This window comes from Gorilla gorilla, chromosome 16, assembly GCF_029281585.2.
Source record: "Gorilla gorilla gorilla isolate KB3781 chromosome 16, NHGRI_mGorGor1-v2.1_pri, whole genome shotgun sequence".
Lineage (NCBI taxonomy): Eukaryota > Metazoa > Chordata > Mammalia > Primates > Hominidae > Gorilla > Gorilla gorilla.
Window position 1 is genome coordinate 43,607,767 of NC_073240.2, and position 21,407 is coordinate 43,629,173.

At 40.3% G+C, this 21,407-nt stretch overlaps 1 protein-coding gene and 1 pseudogene across 5 annotated transcripts in view; both read right to left on the reverse strand.

The window, feature by feature from the left end:
* The window catches only part of TTBK2 (tau tubulin kinase 2), a 172,989-nt gene that overhangs the window by 50,467 nt on the left and 101,115 nt on the right, over positions 1-21,407 (reverse strand). For all 5 annotated transcript variants that reach the window (XM_063698503.1, XM_063698502.1, XM_063698501.1 and 2 more), the window contains 3 exons: positions 18,679-18,744; positions 13,435-13,527; positions 12,361-12,486 (listed from right to left, as the gene is read on the reverse strand). In XM_063698503.1, coding sequence (XP_063554573.1) covers positions 12,361-12,486; positions 13,435-13,527; positions 18,679-18,744 — 285 coding nt within the window. The remainder of the gene's footprint in view (positions 1-12,360; positions 12,487-13,434; positions 13,528-18,678; positions 18,745-21,407) is intronic.
* LOC109023511 (keratin, type II cytoskeletal 8-like) lies at positions 1,344-6,163 on the reverse strand (annotated as a pseudogene).

A 21,407-nucleotide genomic window follows, 5' to 3' on the forward strand; every position in this document is an offset into this window, starting at 1 on the left:
GAAAGGGAGAAGGGAAAAATCTGAAAAAATTTTTCCAAATGATTCCAACGCTTCCCTCTAAAAGGTATGTCCCATATCTCTTCACTGGTAATCTCTGAAAATCTAGTATACATCTGACTCCTTATTTTACTTAATAATACATTCTTAGAAAATACAAATTCACCTACATTTAGAGTCTAAGTTTCTCAAACTAGGGTAACATGTACCCCCAGGGGATGCAGCCATATGCCAGAGAGAATTTAAAGTCATTTGACAATGTGGCACAGCTTCCTCGAGTATTTTACACAGAGGTATGACATTTATTACAATATTTTATAATACAATGAACACAAAGAAGTTGGAAGGCAAAATTTAAATGAACCTTTAAGATAAATCAGGAGAATACAAAGAAATTTTGGACTTATGGTTGATACTGTAAGGCTATTCCCAGACTTCTTGAGAAATATGCTTATACTTGGCTGCCAGAGAAGTAACTGGTGAAACAGTGTGAGAAACACCAGAAGCAATCATCTTCAGGAAGGTGAATCTTCTGTAAATGGATGTAGGGAAGAGAAGCAGTTAAGTGAAGGGGAAGTTGTTTGAAGAGGAGGAAAAGAGGAGGGAGAACTTGAAGAAGGTAATGAACAGGCAAAAATGCTACACAGGTTGAGCATCCCAAATCTGAAAATCGAAAATCCAAAATATTCCAAAACACAATTTTGGGTGCTGAAGTGATGCTCAAATGAAATGCTGACTGGGGCATTTCGGATTTTCGATTTGGGTTGCTCAACCAATATAATGCAAAATATTACAAAATCCTAAAAAATCTGAAATCCACTGGCGCGGTGGCTCAGGCCTGTTATTCTAGCACTTTGGGAGGCCAAGGCGAGCGGATCACGAGGTCAGGAGATTGAGACCATCCTCACTAACATGGTGAAACCCCGTCTCTACTAAAAATATGAAAAAATTAGCCAGGTGTGGTGGCGGGCACCTGTAGTCCCAGCTACTCGGGAGGCTGAGGCAGGAAAATGGTGTGAACCTGGGACACGGAGCTTGCAGTGAGTGGAGATCATGCTGCTGCACTCCAGCCTGGGCGACAGAGTGAGACTCTGTCTCAAAAAACAAACAAACAATCTGAAATCCAAAACACTTCAAATAAGGGATATTCAACCTGTATTACTTTTGTTTGTTTGTTTGTTTTTGAGACGGAGTCTCACTCTGTTGCCCAGGCTGGAGTGCAGTGGTGTGATCTCAGCTCACTGCAACCTCTGCCTCCTGGGTTCAAGAGATTCTCCTGCCTCACTTCCCAAGTAGCTGACACTATAGACATGTGCCACCACGCCCAGCTAAATTTTTTTGTATTTTTAGTAGAGACAGGGTTTTGCCATGTCGGCCAGGCTGGTCTTGAACTCCTGACCTCAAGTGATCCTCCTGTCTCGGCCTCTCAAAGTGCTGGGATTCCAGGCGTGAGCCACCGCACCCGGCCCTGCATTACTTTTTATTTGGCCACTGTGTGGATTATTTGTGTCAATCCCTCTTCTACTTGCACTTATGAATAAGAAGCAGTCCATTTTAAATCTGATGGGATATTCAATACAACGATTTTTCAAAAGCAAATTATTCAAGATACAAAGTAATAAAAGTCAATTACAGCCTAGGCAACATGGTGAAACCCTATCTCTACCAAAAATACATAAAATTAGCCAGGTGTGGTGGTGTACACTTCTGGTCTCAACTACTTGGGAGGCTGAGGTGGGAGGATTACTTGAGCCCGGGGAGGCAGGGTTTGCAGTGAGCCAAGATCACACCACTGCACTCCAGCCTGGGTGACAAAGTGAGACCCTGTCTCAAAATAAATAAATAAATAATAAAAGTCAATTACTATGTCAGGATAATGAAATTCTGAGTAATCTGGATTTTCTATTTTTCTGTAATTCTAAAACTTTTATAATGACCACATATTACTTTTAATAACTAGAAAAAATTAACCAACAAAAATATATTATTCTAAAATAAATTGACTATATACCTATATGCAGCCTATATAGATGCTTGGTGCCAGCTCCTACTACCTAAAATACCCTTATTCTTTATGGCAATCAGTCATCTGACATACACACAATGCCTTAGGGAAGCACTCCTCTCATCCTTAGCACAAAATGCAATCAATAACTGTATCATATTTACCTCCATATGAAATCCCAGTTTGCCCTTTCAAAGAGAGTGTAGACCAAGTCCAGCTTTTGCAAAACCAAGAATTATTTGTAAGGTGATATTAAGAACTCACTAAGAACCCTGATTCCTGAATTCTCAGTTAATAAATGGTAAATTAGTGGATCAATAAAGCACTTAAGCAGGAGAGCACAATGGCAATGTTGGCTTGGCTGATTGAAAGGCAGATTATTTACAGCAAAAGAAATTGCCCCACTTCAGTGATAAGTAGATGCAATAGAGGGAAAGAAATGCATACAGTCTTTTTTTTTGGCAGAGCTAGCCGAGGTTTATTTTGGAAAAAAAAAAAAAGCAATTGAATTGTTTTATAGCTGGAGGCATGGGCAAGGGGGGGTCCCCAGGTAGTAAACTCCCTCACGGATGGGCTGAGGGCTAGGGCTGAGCCTCGGGTGGGTCTCCCGTTCCCTGTGTTCCCCTGCACAGTGGCCTCCCTCCTAGGCTCTGCGGCAGCCGCAGGAGGGGCAGGCTGGGAGGGGCTTCACTTGGGCAGGACGTCGGAGGACTCAGACACCAGCTTCCCATCACGGGTTTCGATCTTCTTCACGACCACGGCCCTGGAGGAGCTGGTGTGGCTGAAGGAGCTGGAGCCCATGCCAGAGCCAAAGCTGGAGCCCAGGCCGTAGCTGAGGCCAGGGCTTGTGAGGTCCCCATAGGCCAAGCTCTGACCACCTGCATAGCTGCTGGTGGTCTTCATATGGATACTCATGTTCTGCATCCCAGACTCCAGCCAGCTCTCCTCGCCCTCCAACAGCTTCCTGTAGGGGGCGATCTTGATATCCAGGGCCAGCTTGACGTTCATCAGCTCCTGGTACTCACGCAGCTGCCGCGCCATGTCTTGACTGGCTAGCTGCAGGGCAGCCTCTAGCTCAGACAGCTTGGCATTGGCATCTTTAATGGCTAGCTCCCCACGCTGCTCGGTATCTGCGTGGCGGCCTCCAGGGAAGCCCTCTGGCCTTTGAGACCCTCAGTCTCAGCTTGGAGCCAGCTGATGTTCCAGTTCATCTAGGAGATCTCAGTCTTTGCACACCACAGGTCATCCCCATGCTTCTGACCCAGCGTCTGCAGCTCCTTATACTTGATCTAGTACATGCTCTCAGCCTCAGCCTGGCTGCGGTTGGCAATCTCCTCGTACTGCACCTTGACCTCAGGAATGATGCTGTCCATGTCGAGGAAGCGGCTGTTGTCCATGAACAGCACCACAGATGTATCCGAGATCTGGGACTGCAGCTCCCGATCTCCTCTTCATACAGCTGCCTGAGGAAGCTGATCTTGGCAGTCAGCCCTTTCAGGGAAGACTCCAGCTCCATCTTGTTCATGTAAGCTTCATCTACATCCTCCTTGTTGAGCACACATTCATTCTCCATCTCTGTACATTTACTGATCTCAACCTCATACTTGTTCCTGAAGTCCTCCACCAGCCCATGCATGTTGCCAAGCTCCGCCTCCAGCTTCAGCTTCTCCTGGCCCAGAGTCTCCAGCTGCCACTTAAGGTTGTTGATGTAGCTCTCGAACATGTTGTCCATGTTGCTCCAAGCCATCTTCTGCTTTTGCACGAGGCTCCACTTGGTCTCATGCATCTTGTTCTGCTGCTCCAGGAACCGTACCTTGTCTATGAAGGAGAAAAACTTGTTATTGAGGGTCTTGATCTGCTTCTCCTCCTGGGTGCGCACGGCCTGGATGTTGGGGTCCACCTCCAGGTTAAGAGGGCTCAGCAGGCTTTGGTTGACAGTGACGGTGGTGATGCCTCTACTGGCCCCACCATATCCTGCACCCAGGCCACCCCGGAAGCTGCTGCTGCCCATTCGGGAGAAGCTCGAGGAGCTGATGCAGGCACCAGGCCCACTCGTGTAGGAGAGGCTGTTAAAGGCCTGGGGGCCAGAGGTGGACACCTTGTAGGACTTCTGGGTCACCCTGATGGACATGGTGGAGGCAGGAGTGGAGGCAGGCGGGCCGAACCAGACGGAATCCCAGAAGGAGTGGAGAAGCTGCTTCTTGGTCTGCACACAGTCTTTACTTCTCTGCTCTTCTTGGGGATTTTAGCAACATTGGTAAAGAAAAAAATTTAACTGCACCCATCCTCTAACAAACGAAACCAGCAAAAATAAAATAAAATAAAATAAAGAAAATGAGTTGAAGAAGCTGCAACCTTTACCTGTTTTCACCATTAAGGCGGGTGTCACATAGCAACGGGGATACATTCTGAGAAATGTGTCGACAGGCATTTCATTGTGCAAGCATCATACAGTGTACTGTGATGGTTAATACTGAGTGTCAAATTGACTGGATTGAAGGATACAAAGTATTGATCCTGGGTGTGTCTGTGAGGGTGTTGCCAAAGGAGATTAACATTTGAGTCAGTGGGCTGGGGAAGGCAGACCCATCCTTAATCTGGTGGGCACCATCTAATCAGATGCCAGTGAATATAAAGCAGGCAGAAAAATGTGAAAAGGTGAGGCTGGCATAGCCTCCCAGCCTACATCTTTCTCTGATGCTGGATGCTTCCTGTCCTCCAACATCAGACTCCAAGTTCTTCAGTTTTGGGACTCAGATTGGCTCTCCCTGCTCCTCAGCCTGCAGACAGCCTATTGTGGGACCCTGTGATCATGTGAGTTAATACTTAATAAATTCCCCTTTATACATATATCTATTCCATTAGTTTTGTCTCTCTAGAGAACCCTCACTAATACATGTACTTACACAAAGCTAGATGGTATAGCCTATTACACACCTAGGCTATATAGTATAGCCTATTGCAACTAGGCTACCTATCTGTGTAGCGTGTTATTGTACTGAATACTGTAGGCAATTGTTATGCAATGGTAAGTATTTGTGTATGTAAACATATCTAAATATAGAAAAGGTATAGTAAAAACACAGTATTATAAGCTTATGGGACCACTGTCGTATATGCAATCCATCATTGACTGAAATATCATTATGTGGCACATGACTGTATATTAAGATACTGGAGATTCAGAAGTGCCCCCCGTGGTTGGCTGCCCCAGGACCTGAGGCAGGGTAAGGCAGCATGGTCACTTACTCAGCCAAAAGTGCTGGCTGATATCAGTCTTCCCTTTCAGGGGCTCAGTCAGTCCAAAAGGTAAACTGCCTGGAAATATAGTACACTAAGGCTTTTCAGTGCCTCCTCACAAGGCCAATAAAAAAGGTAAACAACATTTTCTTATTGCTGTGACAGGACAAAGCAGCAAAGAGGAAATAAAAGAAGTTCTATTAACATAGAAGGTAATGCTGAGTGAAGAAAAATGAGATGATTTTAGGCAGGGTGCGGTGGCTCACATCTGTAATCCCAGCACTTTGGTAGGCCAAGGCGGGCCAATCACCTGAGGTCAGGAGTTCGAGACCTGGCCAACGTGGTGAAACCCCATCTCTACTAAAAACATAAAAATTAGCCAGATGTGGTGGTGCACACCTGTGGTCCTAGCTACTTGGGAGGCTGAGATGAGAGGATTGCTTTAACCCGGGAGGTGGAGGTTTCAGTGAGCCAAAATTGTACCATTGTACTCCAGTGAGGAGTGCAAAAAAAAAAAAAGAGAGAGAGAGAGATGATTACAAACAAATGCAGCATCACTGTGGTACATGTAAAACTACTTACATTTCTTACATTTACATGATACTTTAAAATTTATAAATTATTCTCATAATTACCTCATTAAAAATATTAACAATGGCCAGTTGCCATGGCTCACACCTGTAATCCCGGCACTTTGGGAGGCCGAGGTGGGCGGATCACCTGAGGTCAGGAGTTCGAGACCAGCCTGACCAACATGGTGAAACCCCATGTCTACTAAAAATACAAAATTAGCTGGGCGTGGTAACACATGCCTGTAATCCCAGCTACCTGGGAGGCTGAGGCAGAATTGCTTGAACCCAGGAGGTAGAGGTTGCAGTGAGCTGAGATCACGCCACTGCACTCCAGCCTGGGTGACAAGAGCAAAACTACATCTCAAAAAAAAAAAAAAAATCTTAACAACAATGCTGTGAAGTCAGTATTTCCACCATTTCACAGCCTAGAAAACTGAGATCTAGAAAGGTTATCCAAACGGTGTGTGGCAAAGCATCAATTTAAACAGGTCTTTTAAGTATGGTGCTATTTCTACTAAAGAAGAGTTACAGCCAGTCAGCAGGCAAGGTAAAAACAGCATATAGTTGAAATTATTCTTGAAAGTACCTTAAAATGTCCATAAAGTACAGAATATTACCATTTCTCAATAGGTGCAACAGAGCCAGTTTTTCCTCCAGCTCTAGAATAGACAGATGTCTTTTCCTCAGATGAATGTGGATAAAGTAAGCTGGCTGCAGACAGCAGTCACATTTGTACCAAAAAAAGTACTCTGCTTTCAACTACTGGACTCATACTGGTGCAGCCTGATTTGGGGCCACTGAACTGCTGTCAACGAGAAGACTGAGAGAATAGCAGATGCATGAGGGCACTAAATCATTACCCTCACCATAAAGCATGACTAAGCCAAAGGACAGGCAGAATCACAGATGTTAACATTTTTCTACCTCCTGAACACACAGCTGAATTTAAGTGAGTCATGTAAACATAGTGTGACTCTATTGTATTCTATAGCTACATCAAATATCCACTCCTTGTTTCAGACATACATTGACTGCCTACTGTCCTAGGTGCTGGGAATTCAAATGTTAACAAAACACAGTCCTGTCTTTGGGTGGTTTACATTCAATAGAAGCAATAATCAAGCAGATTTAATTAAATTTTTCACTTTTATTAAATGCGTATCATTGTGCTATGTTCTTGAGAAAATTGAGATAAATGTGCAAGGCCCTGGCTCTTAAGGAGCTTATATAATAAAGAGACAAAACAAAGTACTGCTGCTCTAAGAGTTGAACCAAAGAAATTACTCCAGTATGGAATATGGAAGGAATTGAAGGAATCAGAGGAGACTGTGGAGAAACTGACATCTGAGTTGGGCTTTCAATTTCACAAGACAAGCAGTGTTATGAAACAGAGGCACATTCCAGGTAGGGCACACTGGGAGAAGAGCTGGTAGTCTCATTTGACTGCATCGAGGGGTCTAATGTGACTAGATCACATAAGTACAATGGGGAATGAAAGGAGATAAGGCGTAATGGGGCAGAGGCAAGAATTCTCCCATTTCCTTCCATCTCTACTACTTCTCTCAAGTCAAGGCCATCATCATCTTGCCTCCTGGCCACAAGGGAATACTCTATCTCCTAGCCTCCCCTGCAGTTAGAAATGGGCCAGCGTGATTGAGTTCTGACTACTGGGCATACACCAGTGTTGTAGATCACTTCCAGGCCTGGCTGCAAAACCCCTAAGCCATCATCCACACTATTCCCTTTCCTGATAATAGTAAAAGGCCATGTATTAAAGACAGCAGTGTCAATATATGGGCAGAGCCTGGATTTTCAAGTTACTCTTAAGAGTTGCCTAGGAGAGCTGTACAACTTGACTAATGTATTATATGACCAAGAACCTTTATGGTGTTAAGACACTGATTTTTAGGCCAGGCATGGTGGCTCATGCCTGTAATCCCAGCACTTTGGGAGGCCAAGGTGGGTGGATCACTTGAGGCTAGGAGTTTGAGACCAGCCTGGCCAACATGGCAAAACCCTGTCTCTACAAAAAAATACAAAAATTGGCTGGGCATGGTGGCATGTGCCTGTGGTCCCAGCTACTTGGAAGGCTGAGGCAGAGAATCACTTGAACCCAGGAGGCAGAGGTTGCAGTGAGCCGAGATCACACCACTGCACTCCAGCCTGGGCAACAGAGCAAGACTATGTCTCAAAAAACAAAACAAAACAAAATACACTGATTTTAAAAAAATTATTTCTTTCCAAGGCACAGCTCAGCTTATCTCAGTACCTTCCCAACTAGTCTCTGATTCTCCTTTGTTTCATTTGGATGCACATAACTGCAAAAGTAATCCTCTTAAAGCACAAATTGGATCACCATGCTCCTGTTTATAACACTTCCAACGCTTTGTGTTGTACTTAGAATAAAAATCCAAACTCCTTAAAAAGGCCTACAAGGCCCTGCATTATCTGGTTTCTGACTCTTTCCAACCTCACCTCAACCTGTTCTCTCTCCTTATTTATTGTCTGACCATACTTGTCATCTTTCAGTCCTTTCTCCCATTAGGGCCCATGCATGTACATGTTCTTCCCTTGGCTTGTAACATTCTACCTCTTATTTTTGCTCTTCACATGGCCAACACAATCCCATCTTTTGGGGCTTGGCTTACAATCAAGCTTCTCTAACCTGTAACCCAGGACGGCTTTGAATGTGACCCAACACAAATTTGTAAACTTTCTTAAAACATTATGAGATTTTTTTGCGAATTTTTTTTTTTTTTTTGGCTCATCAGCTATCATTACTGTTAGTGTATTTTATGTGTAGCCCAAGACAATTCTTCTTCTTCCAGTGTGGCCCAGGGAAGCCAAAAGATTGGACACCCCTGGGCCTTACATGGTAGCTTTAGAAAGAGACCTTCCTTGACCACTCTATTTGATTGGAGGTTCCCCCCTTGTTTTCAGCTCAACCTTGTAGCATCTATGCCCTCAGAAAAATTTAATTCAGATGTTATCAGAGTCAGAGGATCCTACAACTGCTTTATGTCCCCCAAAGCAAGAGGCAAATCTACTGCATTTTGATGTAATCTACATTTAAATAGTCCCATTCCTAAACCTGGAAAGTATATTAAGAAGATTAATGAAGCTTGCTTAGCTTTGCATTTCCTTTCTATTCTATCCTCTGATATTAGCAACGCTGTAGCAGTGGGTGAACTGGTTGAGATACACATTTTAGTTTCAGGCTCACCAACAGTGTGTATATTTATGGATTCCATTAGTCTTCTCAACTTGCTAAGTGATGCTTAACAAATTTGAACACTCTAATAAAGATATTTGTGTTACCAGGATCACGTGATCCTATTAATTATTATTATTATTATTATTATTTTTGAGATGGAGTCTCACCCTGTCACTCAGGCTGGAGTGCAGTGGCACAATTATGGCTCACTGCAGCCTTGATTCACTCAAGTAACCCTCCCATCTCCGTTTCCCAAGTAGCCGGGACTACAGGTGCATGCTACCACACCTGGCTAATTTTTTTTGTTGTTTGTTGTTGTTGTTTTGTTTTTTGTAGAAACAGGGTGTTACTATGTTGCCCAGGCTGGTCTCAAACTCCTGGCCTCAAGTGATACTCCTGCCTCAATCGCCCAAGGTGCTGAGATTACAAGCATGAACCACTGTGCTTGGCCCACTCTGTCTCTTATAGTTGTTATAATATTCAGAATCTAACAAAAACAATATTTATAGGAACATATCTGCTTTAATCTTGTTTATAATTCTGATATCTTCACATTTATTTTAACAGACAGAAAACAGTATTTATGCACTTATAGGGTTAATTTTTCTTGTATTCTCTGTGTAGGAGACTGTTGGTCCAAAGTAAAGACTTAATTAAATTTGCCTAACATTTGTTGAAAATTTAGGTGCCAGGTGTAATATGGGGTTAAAAAAATAAGACATGGCTGTTTCTCCAGGATTTAAAAGCTAGTTAGGAAAACAGACTCATACATAAATACTAAGTACAGATAAACTTGATGTAATTTCCCAAAATAATATAATACTTCTCAAAAGCAAATTTCGATCTTTATTGTAAAGTGAGAGACACATAAAAGATTCCTGGTAGAAAACAAAATAGCTATTCTCTCTAGGTCCACACCTGATGTCAAAGTGAACAGCAGCAGCTATTGGATGAGGTGTTGGCCATGTGCAACGTGTTGAAGTAATAATATTCTATGGCAAGATATTCCAATTTTTAAAGATTTATAAAATATACACAAAGTGAAAGTGGCTCTGTAAAACTGCATCATTTAACACTTTGATTATAACAAAAAAACTGACTTTGGTCTTAGCTCAGAATAGACAAAGCTGGAAACATATCATTGCTATTTGACCTTTGATGTAGCTAGGGAAGCAGTCATATTTAATATGGATATGCTTTTTGCTTGTTGCTGGAGGAGGTTTATTGTTTTTTTTAACTTTATTGGTTGTCCCATGAGAAACCTAAAATTTTGAAAGAAAAGACCAGGTATGGTGGCTTCATGCTGGCCATCTCAGCACTTTGTGAGGCCAAGGCAGAAGGATTGCTTGAGGCCAGTTTGAGACCTGCTTGGGCAACATAGGGAAACCTCATCTCTGCTTTAAAAAAATAAAAATAAAAAAAAAAGCCAGGCATGGTGCACACTTGTAGATGAAGCTACTCAGGAGGCTAAAGTGGGAGGATCACTTGAGTCTTGGAGGTTGAAGCTGCAGTGAGCCATGTTTGCACCAACTGCACTCTAGCCTTGCTGACAGACCGAGACCCCGTCTCAAAAAATTTTTTTAAATAAAGAAAATAAAATCTTGAAAGAACAGTAAGTAAAATCAAATTCAGGAATGAATCTCAAACTGTAAAATTAATCACAGGGACAGCATGAGTTCACGAGACCATTCAGATTAAAAGTAGAGTTATTTTTCTCAAGATGAAGACTGAGTAGAGAAACAAGAGGCAGAAGCTGCAAAGCTCAGGCTTTTGAAACCTGATGTCACATTGATACTAGTCATTAGAACACACCCATCACTTACATAACATCTTTTTTCAATTATCCTTCTCCTGTCCACCTGCCCTCTGTTCTCACTCACTGCTTATGAAAGATCACAGCAGGAAAGAGCTGGATTATTTACAGAATCTGTGAAACAAAGTAATGTTATGCCTGTTCTCTTTCTTTCAAAAATGGAAAATTACCAAACTTTGTTTTGTTATTAAGTGATAGAAAAGCCCTTAGGAGAATGTCCAACTGAAAAACTTGAGAACAATAATTTGTTAGTTTAAAATAATCATGAAGTTTCAAACTTCAGCTGGTAAATATGATAGTCTTCTTTAGATATAGGTTTAAGAAGAGAATGTGATCAAAGTTTTTTACTGTCCTAAATTCCCCTAAGCAAATTTTGTCAATAAGAAACTATTAGCACTCAAGATGGGAAAGTTGGAACATTTTTCAGCTCCTCTTGAATCTAGTCTTACAGGTATAATTTCATTGCTTTAAGTAATGTGAACTCTATACATTTCAGAAAATACATACAAAAGACAAATATAAGAACACATTCCAAAACAACTCACACACAGTGGAATTTTCTCAATTTGTTAGACAGTCCCTATTGCTTACAACACAAATTGGCAAATGCATGAGAAGACAAGCTCACCAATTTAAGGTCTCTAAGGACTCAAGGCTGTATGTTGCCTCTTTGCTTTATATCCTGTTTGTATCTTATACAAAAGCAGCAATTTCACAGAGCAATAATTACTATATGCAAATACATTTACTGTGCTATAGATACTTCTTAGTCTTTTGACTGCACAACACTGACAACACTGTAGAATTTAACTACCATTAACATGCAGTAAAGTCTATGTATTGTCCTTTGTAAATAAGAATGATATACTAATACATATTCTTATTAATCTATGTGTGGCCGCATTTATGTTTTCGGTGGTAGCAATTATTTGGTATTAAGCCCTGACCAAATTCTCCCTGAGAGCAACAGAATCTTCTGAAATACCGCTGGTTGGGGTTAGGGATGTAATTTGTAGTAAACCTAGTCGACCCTTCTAAGGCTCATTAACTGATGCTCTAAGGAAATGATTCTCTGACCACAGGCAAAATGGAGCCAATTTTCACTGACCGCTGTCCCATAGCATATTAACATATGATATGCTGCCCTAAAGCCCTTGACAGATGCATTGCCTAGTTGGACATTTCCTTCTGGTCAACAAATTAGCTATAGAATTTACATAATTTCAACTGTCAGCAGTTCTATACGCCGAATGAATCATGCAGGAATAGTAAAATCTGTTACAAGATGAATAAACCTAAAACTCGAATGAAGTTAAGTCCATCCAGAGGATGAAACACATAACACACACGCTGACACTCTCATCATAAGTTAATTTCACCATGTTTCTCAGGATGTATTAAAACAGTCTTATTCTAAGGACCTCCCCTACTCATTTATAACACCTTCAAAGCTACAATGAGTGAAAGCAGAGACTAAGAGAGAAAATAACTAACCCACAGAACTCACAAAGATGGTTACCTGGTAGTCTGGTTTTGTAAAATAATCCAAAGAAGAGATATGGTCTAGAAAGATGCTGAATTCTGGAGGGAGATGTTTCAACATGAGCCTGTGGTCATATCTCTCCTTAATAGAGCCTACTTGCTCCTGGGAAGTAAAGAGAAAAAGAGCTACAGTCAATTTCTCTTGGTGGTTACGCATTAAGAGCCCCTCAGTAACCGTCTCAAGGGTATGTACTAGGGAATGAGATAGTGGGTAATTAAGTATAAAGCAAGAACTGAGCTCTTACTAACAGCTTAATGTACAGTGTTTTAAAGCGGAAAAAAACTATAATGCAGAACGAAACAAGTAGCACAGAGTTCTGCATCAGTGTATCGATAGTCCCCAGAAAAAATAATTTATTTATTTAGTTTTCTGAGACAGGGTCTTGCTCTGTCACCCAGGCTGAAGTGCAATGGCATGATCACAACTCACTGCAGCCTCGACCTTTGAGACTCAAGCGATCCTCCTGCCTCAGCTGCCCAAATAGCTGGGACTATAGGCACATGCCACCATGCCCAGCTAATTTTTAAAAATGTTTTGTAAAGATTGGGGTCTCACTATGTTATCCAGCCTGGTCTCGAATTTTTGGGCTCAAGTGATCCTCTTGCCTCAGCCTCCCAAGGTGCTAGGATCATAGATGTGAGCCATTGCACCCATCTCAAAATAATTTATCTTAAATCTGATCTACTTTTCTTTATCAACACATGTGTTTACAGTTTTCTAAATCAAACAATATAATATGACAATCAAAAACTAAAAGCTTACTTGACTTACAAAAACAAAGGGGAGAACTAATAAAATTAAAAGCTAAGAGGGAGGGCTATAAATTAATCAGAAGCAATTAGTATCTATTCTCCATGTACACAGAAAAATCTCACAATATTAATTTGATCTCTAATGTCAGCTCACACAGAAAAATACATATATTGGGATATAGTGAAAATGCTTGTAGATTTTAAGTCTTATACATAAGTATATTTTCAACAAAAATGTTTATTCAGCAGAAATTTTTATTTCTTCTACCAAAATTGACATCTCCATTCCCAAAATTACCTTGTCCTTTATTTTTCTCCAGGGCAGCTGACCAACCACAAACTCCACCAACATGTAGAATAAAGACCAAAGGTCATCATGTCTTCCCATTTCCTTCATAAACAAAACAGAATCCAGTCACATAACATTATTATTACTTGTGAGTACATTACATTGTTCAAGGTCTAACCATTTTGTTTCACCTTATTAAGCTAAAAATGTAAATTTATTTCCCAAAAAATTATATGGTAAATATATATATATATATATTTACATAGCTATACAGCAATCTATATGGCAGAATATACAAATTGAAAAACTTTTTGAAACAAAGGACACTCCAAAACATAGAAATGGTGGAAGTAATGTAACAGCCCATTAGTTAATGTGTTCATTTAGAAGAAAGAGAACTCTTAAAAGCTATTTTTTAAAAGGTAGAAATAAGGGAAGCAAGCTGATGCTGAAGTTTTGGCTGCTGTGGGGGCATCTGTCATGAGTTTATCAACCAGGAAGGGGACAGGCATAAAGGCCTTGGGCCTACATAGGACATGAGTTGTAACTGAGATACACCCCACCCCCACCATATAGCTAGGGCCCTAAAAGGGTTACATCCGTAGTGCAGTATTTGGTGTGTACATTATACTGTAATTGTTTTCTGTAAAACTTAACTGCTATCAAAAGAAAAAAACGAGTTTTAAAAAAATTGTCCTGGGAATTTGTTACCACAGGCCTGTCCCTCATTTAGATTTGGGGGTTAAATATATACCCATGTGGTCTGAAAAACCAAGCCTAGAAATTAACTTGAAATTAACTTCTGGGTGATCATGCCCTGCAGGAATGACAGAAGCAAATTTATTCTCTCAGGATAAATATATCCCTAAAGTCAGACCTCATAGAAGTGCTATAGAAAAAGCCTCACCAAACATATGTTCATTATTCAAATTTATAAAGTATATTAATAAGCTAATGTCAAAAGAAGCTACAAAGAGTAGAAAAAAGTATCCCAGGATTTCAGAAATAGAATTATACGATACGAAGAGTGTTTAAAATGTTAAAATGAAAAATGGAATCAGTCATCAGAAAAGAACCATATTTAATAAAAACAAACCAAAACCCAACCAGATTTGAAAAATGATTAAAAAGAACATCTAGAAATAAAAAGCACAATTATAGAAATTAAAAACTCAATGGGCAGGCTTAAAAGCTGACCAAACACAGCAGAAAAAAATCAATTGGAAAACAGATCTGAAGAAATTATCTAGAATGCAGCACAGAGACACAAAGAATTAGAGAATCCAGTCGTGAACTTAAGAGGCAGCACAAAGGACAGAATAAGAAAATCTAAGAAAGTCTAATGTATCAATTTGGTGATCTGGGAAAAAGAGTATAAAGAGAAAGGGAAAAAGGGAATATGAGAATCTTCCAGAATCAAGGAAAGACATGAACATTTTGGTTAGGAAACACATCAAATCCCAAACAGATAAATATTTAAAAACCCACACCTAGGCACATTTGAATGCAGGACTCCAAAGACAGAGAAGATACCAAAAGTATTCAAATAAAAAGGACAAATTGGTAGGCACGGTTGCTCATGCCTGTAATCCCAGCACTTTGGGAGGCCAAGACAGGTGAATTGCTTGAGCTCAGGAGTTCAAGACTAGCCTGGGCAACATGGCAAAGTACCGTCTCTACAAAAAATACAAAAATTAGCCAGGTGTGGTGGTGAATGCCTGTGGTCCCAGCTACGCAGGAGGCTGAGGTGGGAGGGCTGCTTGAGCCCAGGAGGTTGAAACTGCAGTGAGCCGAGACCATACCAGTACTCCAGCATGGGCAACAGAGCAAGACTCTCCCAAAAAATAAAAAATAAAATAAAACTTTAAAAAGGACAAATTAAGGCCGAGCGCAGTGGCTCACACCTGTAATCCTAGCACTTTGGGAGGCTGAAGCTGGTGGATTGCCTGAGCTCAGGAGTTCGAGACCAGCCTGGGCAACACAGTGAAACCCTGTCTCTATTAAAAAGTAAAAAAATTAGCTGGGCGTGGCAGCATATGCCTGTAATCCCAGCTACTCGGGAGGCTGAGGCAGGAGAATTGCTAGAACCCAGGAGGCGGAGGTTGCAGTTAGCCAAGATCACGCCATTGCACTCCAGCCTGGGCGAGGGAGGGCGAGAGAGCAGGACTCCGTCTCTTAAAAAAAAAAAAGTAACAACAATTAAATAAAGTAACAAAGATGTTCTCAACAGTGACCCAAGAAGCAGAAGAAAGTAATTTTTTCAAAGTATTGAGATAAATATTAACAAGATTAAAATGTAAAACAACAATAAGACAGTATGACAGAGTTCAAGTGTTTTTTTGTTTTGTTTGTTTTTTGAGACAGAGTCTCGTCGTCAGCCCGGGCTGGAGTACAATGGGGCACTATCGGCTCACTGCAACCTCCGCCTCCCAGGTTCCAGCAATTCTCCTGCCTCAGCCTCCCGAGTAGCTGAGATTACAGGTGCCCGCCACCACACCCAGCTAATTTTTATATTTTTAGTAGAGACAGGGTTTTACCATGTTGGCCAGGCTCAAGTGTTTTTAAAAGTCCTTGTATTATTTAAGAATTATTTATGTTAAAACTTTAAGATTTGGCAAGGCATGGTGGCTCATGCATGTAATCCCAGCACTTTAGGGGGCCAAGGCTAGAAGACTGCTTGAGGCCAGGAGTTTGAGACCAGCTTGGGCAACATAGCAAGACTGTTAATATGAAAAATTAAAAAATTAGCCAGGTACAGTGGTGTGCACCTGTGGTCCTAGCTACTGAGAAGGCTGAAGCGAGAAGATTGCTTGAGCCCAGGAGTTCAAGGTTATAGTAAGCTATGATCCTGCCACTACACTCCAGCCTGGGCAACAGAACAAGACCCTGTCTCTAAAAAGTAAAGTTTAAGGAACCAGAAAAAGAGAAATAGAGTGTATTATTTTTAGATATTATCAAATCAGGGTTTCAGAGTATGGAAAAAAGAAGCATGTTAGAATTAGCTGGGAAACCTTTTAAGATTAGACAAGCAACTCTGGAAGTTCCAAGAACTGCACTCCTGCATCACCTCACAAACTAACAATCGTTGTGAACTATGTTACTGAGTAAAAGCATTCTACCCCTCAGGTGTGCTGGGAGCAGAAAAGAGGGTTAAGAACCACTGTTATATACTATCAAATTCCTCTACAAGGTTAGATGAGTAACAAAGAAGCAAGTTATCAAAGTAACTGTTAGAGGACACTGTGCTGGAAAGGCTTTTAGAAGAAATCGCCACTGTCTAAATTAAAACAGTAAAAGTACATAATCTCTATTAGCTATTTTGAAAATGCTTATGTAGCTATTAGAATCTCTGAAAATACTTATGTTTATCTTAAAAATAATGTATTTTCACTGATTCCAATGTTGACATAATTCTTTAATAAAATTAATTGGAAAACCTAGTATTTCTAAACTTTTGTAAGAATCTATCAGGAAAAGAAGAGAGCTTCTTTTCAAGGCAAATTAAATAAGTAAATGACTAGATATCATGAAATAAAGCAACACTGAATCAAACCAAATGAGTTTAAATGCTTGGCAGAGTGCTACACACCGAGAAAAATAGCTTTACTATTTTCAATTTATTATCACGCCATAAGAAGCCAAATTAACTGCAGCATAGCATTTAAGACCACAGTATACTCTTCCTATCGTATATTGGTCAAGTTCTCATTTTGGCTTATTAGAACAGGAACAAGGTAAAGAAAAGAATCAACAAGAAATACTTTTCTCCCTATTTTATCAAGGAATCACTTGCTCAGTTTCCCAACTCCATGCAAAAAAGTTAAAGGACTGACAATCCATAAAAATGCCCAGTTTTCCTACTCATAAAGTTCGGGAGGAAGGGGAAAAAGTCAGCGCAGAACAAAGGGACCAAAGTAAGGGGGTGAGGGGAGATATTTTTAAAATTTAACCCAAGAGGAAAGGGATAATTTACTAAAACGAACATTTTAAAATTGTCTGCACTTGAAATCTTCATGAAAACAAAAGGTTTGGTGGGGAGAGGGATATCACAGATTAGATACATATTACAGATAAAATGATGACTCCCACATTTCATTAGGTATTGATAGTATTATATTCCCAAATAATTTCTTGAAATAGTACACAGATGTTCAATCTCTTCCAAATTCTCTCTCTCTCTATATATATATATTTAAATATATATATATATTTTAAAAAAATATATATATATTTGAGACGGAGTCTTGCTCTGTCTCAAATTTGGAAGAGATGTTCAATCTCTTCCAAATTCTCCCTCTATATATATAAAAATATATATATTAAAAAATAAATATATATATATGTATTTTTTTTTTGAGACAAGAGTCTTGCTCTGTTGCCCAGGCTGGAGTGCAGTGGTGCGATCTCAGCTTACCACAACCTTCGCCTCCCAGGTTCAAGTGATTCTTTTGCCTCAGCCTCCCGAGTAGCTGGGACTACAGGTACACGCCACCATGCCCAGCTAATTTTTGTATTTTTAGTAGAGATGGGGTTTCACTATGCTGGTCAGGCTGGTCTCAAACTCCTGACCTTGTGATCTGCCCACCTCGGCCTCCCAAACTTCTATATTAAATTTGTTAATACTTATATCTAATTAAGGACACAGATTTTCCAAAGACATAAATATACTTAGCTATTGTCTTTTCTGGCAAATCCAATTTTATTTTCCAAGCAGCTGCACATAGCTATTATCCACGATACACTATACCGTGCATTAGTATTACCAATTCCATTATCATTAGTGCCACACAAGAATGAATTAGGACGAACATTCCAAGCAACTTTGTAGCTATTAAAGAGATCCTCAACTCTCAAGCACTTTCCATATCTTTGTACTCTGTAAAGAAGTCAATCTCACCTTGGGAGGCTGAGGCAGGTGATCATGAGGCCAGGAGTTTGAGACCAGCCTGGCCAACATGGTGAAACACTGTCTCTACTAAAAATACAAAAAATTAGCTGGGCGTGGTGGCGGGCACCTGTAATTCCAGCTACTCGGGAGGCTGAGGCAGGAGAATCACTTGAACCCAGGAGGCAGAGGTTGCGGTGAGCCGAGATCAGGCCACTGCACTCCAGCCCGGGCGACAGTGCAAGACTCTGTCTCAAAAAAAAAAAAATATATATATATATATATAATAATAATAACAAAATAAAAAGTCAATCTGATTTAAGCTATTAGCATACTTATACAGATATGACTCTAGTTCAGATACCTACCCTGTTCCGATGTGCGTTGATTGATGCATAACGAACTGTCCCTCGAAAACCTGCCACAGCTCGAGGCTACAACAAAGCCATGCAAAGAATAATAAATGAGCTTCAAACAGCAATACATTCAGCACACTTGAACCATGAAGTAAATGGAAGAAACATGTCCTTTATTGTCACAATAAGACACTATTTAATTTCTAACTTTTAACTATGAAATTATAAGAAACTAGAGAGATTATCTCTAAATCACATCTTTAAAAAAAAAACTGATAAAATTTTAGTTTTCAATCCAGTTTTTTCCTACCTACATTTTAAAATACAGAGGCATTTATGACATCTATACAATTCTCTATATTAGAAAACATTAAATGCTTTCATATACCCATAATCGTGGTAAGTATCATAGTATATACATTAATATTCAGGTTCTGATACAAATAAATATATTTAGATGGTGAGGAATCACTAAGTAAACCTGAGATACCAAGCTCTTCATATCTTGGCTATTTCATTCAAACTCAATTCAAAGGTGGTGGCAACTTGTACCCTACCTCCATATGCAATTCATGTATTAAAAATTCAAGTTATCGGATGCTTAGTATGTGCCACATACTAGAAATAACACCAACATGAAAAATACACGATCTTAGTCCTCAGAGAACTCAACTTAAAATAAAGTCCAAGCTTTTTACTTAGCCTACAAGACTTTTCATGATCTGGCATTTGTCTCCTTCCACAATGGATTTACCATGGTTTCTTTCATGACCAATTTTGGTTTTAGCTCAAAACAGTGCACACGATTCTCTCCAGCTGGAATGCCAGCTCCCTGAATCCCTCCAATGGCTAGCTCTTCTACTCCATTTTAAGGCTTCTGCTCACATGTCCCTCCTGAGAGAAACTTTCCTTAATCATCCTAATCTAAAATACTGCTCCCCACATCTGTAGTGCCACTCTATTCTTTTACTCTGCTTTATTTCTTTCTTATAACACCTTTACTACCCCCAAATCAATTTTATTTATATTCTTATTCTGTTTATTGCCCATTTGTTTAGATTTTAATTTTTTTAAGAGATGAGGTCTCGCTCTGCAGCCCAGGCTATAGTGCAGTGGTGTAATCATAGTTCACAGCAGCCTCAAATTCCTGGGCTCAAGTGATCCTCCTGCCTCAGCCTCCCAAGTAGCTGCAACTACTGGAATGTGCCACTACATAGGGCTAATCTATTTTAATTTGTTTACTGCCTGTCTTCTTTTAGTCCATAGAATATAAACTCTGTGCTGGCGAGGTCTTTTTCTTGCTCATTTTACAAATATAGATATAGGCTCTGAGAAGTATATAACTTGTCTAAGGACACAAAAATTAGTAAATAGTAAAACCAGGCATTAACTAAGGTCTTTCAACATTGTCTCCATTCGGCCAGGCGTGGTGGCTCACGCCTGTAATCCCAGCACTTTGGGAGGCTGAGGCGGGCAGATCACAAGGTCAGAAGATAGAGACCATCCTGGCTAACACGGTGAAACCCCATCTCTACTAAAAATACAAAAAAATTAGCCGGGTGTGGTGGCAGGTGCCTGTGGTCCCAGCTACTCGGGAGGCAGAGGCAGGAGAATGGCGTGAACCCGGGAGGCGGAGCTTAAAGTGAGCGGAGATCGCGCCACTGCACTCCGGCCGGGGAGACAGAACGAGACTCCGTCTCAAAAAACAAACAAACAAAAAATCTGAAATCCAAAACACTTCAAATAAGGGATATTCAACCTGTATTACTTTTGTTTGTTTGTTTTTGAAACGGAGTCTCGCTCTGTCAACCAGGCTGGAGTGCAGTGGTGCGATCTCGGCTTGCGGTGAGCCAAGAATGCGCCACTGCACTCCAGCCTGGGCGACAGAGCGAGACTCCGTCTCAAAAAAAAAAACAAAAAACAAAACAAACAAACAAACATTGTCTCCATTCTACTGCTCCACAAGAATCAAGTCAGTACCCTGACGATTCGTGGGTGGCACTGTAGCTCAATATGACAACTGCCAAACTTGAAAATGATCACAGACACACTTTTCATTAGTATAATTTTTGGGTTTTTTTTCTTAAGTAACCTCAAATTTTTCTCAATTAACATGTATTACTTTTGTAGTCAGAAAAGATAGTAAATGTTATTTTAAAAATCCTGGCCAGGCGCAGTGGCTCATGCCTGTAACCCAGCACTTTGGGAGGCTGAGGCGGGCAGATCACAAGGTCAAGAGATCCACACCATCCTGACCAACATGGTGAAACCCCATCTCTACTAAAAATACAAAAATTAGCCAGGCGACAGAGTCAGACTCTGTCTCAAAAAAAAAAAAAAAAAAGTCCTTACCAGAATAATTTGGTTGTATGTTATTGCACAGGATAAACAATCTATGTGTTCTTCCTCCACTTGCTCATTTTTATAATCTATGTTTAATCAAGTTAGCTATTTCATTTCTTCCTTCATTAAATATTCTCTTTCCCTTTACTTTTGTTTGGTTTTTAAGCAACTATTTTAAAATATTCTGTATTTAATGGCAAGTCTCAATAATTAAAATTTCCTGCAATCTTTAAAAAAAATCCCCATTATTTTCTTAGCTGTCATTCATTGACAATCATAGTCAGTGGATCTCAATATTTTCCTAAGACATCATGATTAACAGGAATACCTAATATTCTCCATTTGATTGATGGAACTAAGGTTGGAGAGTTCTCTTTTTAGAAGAAAAATGTCTAAGA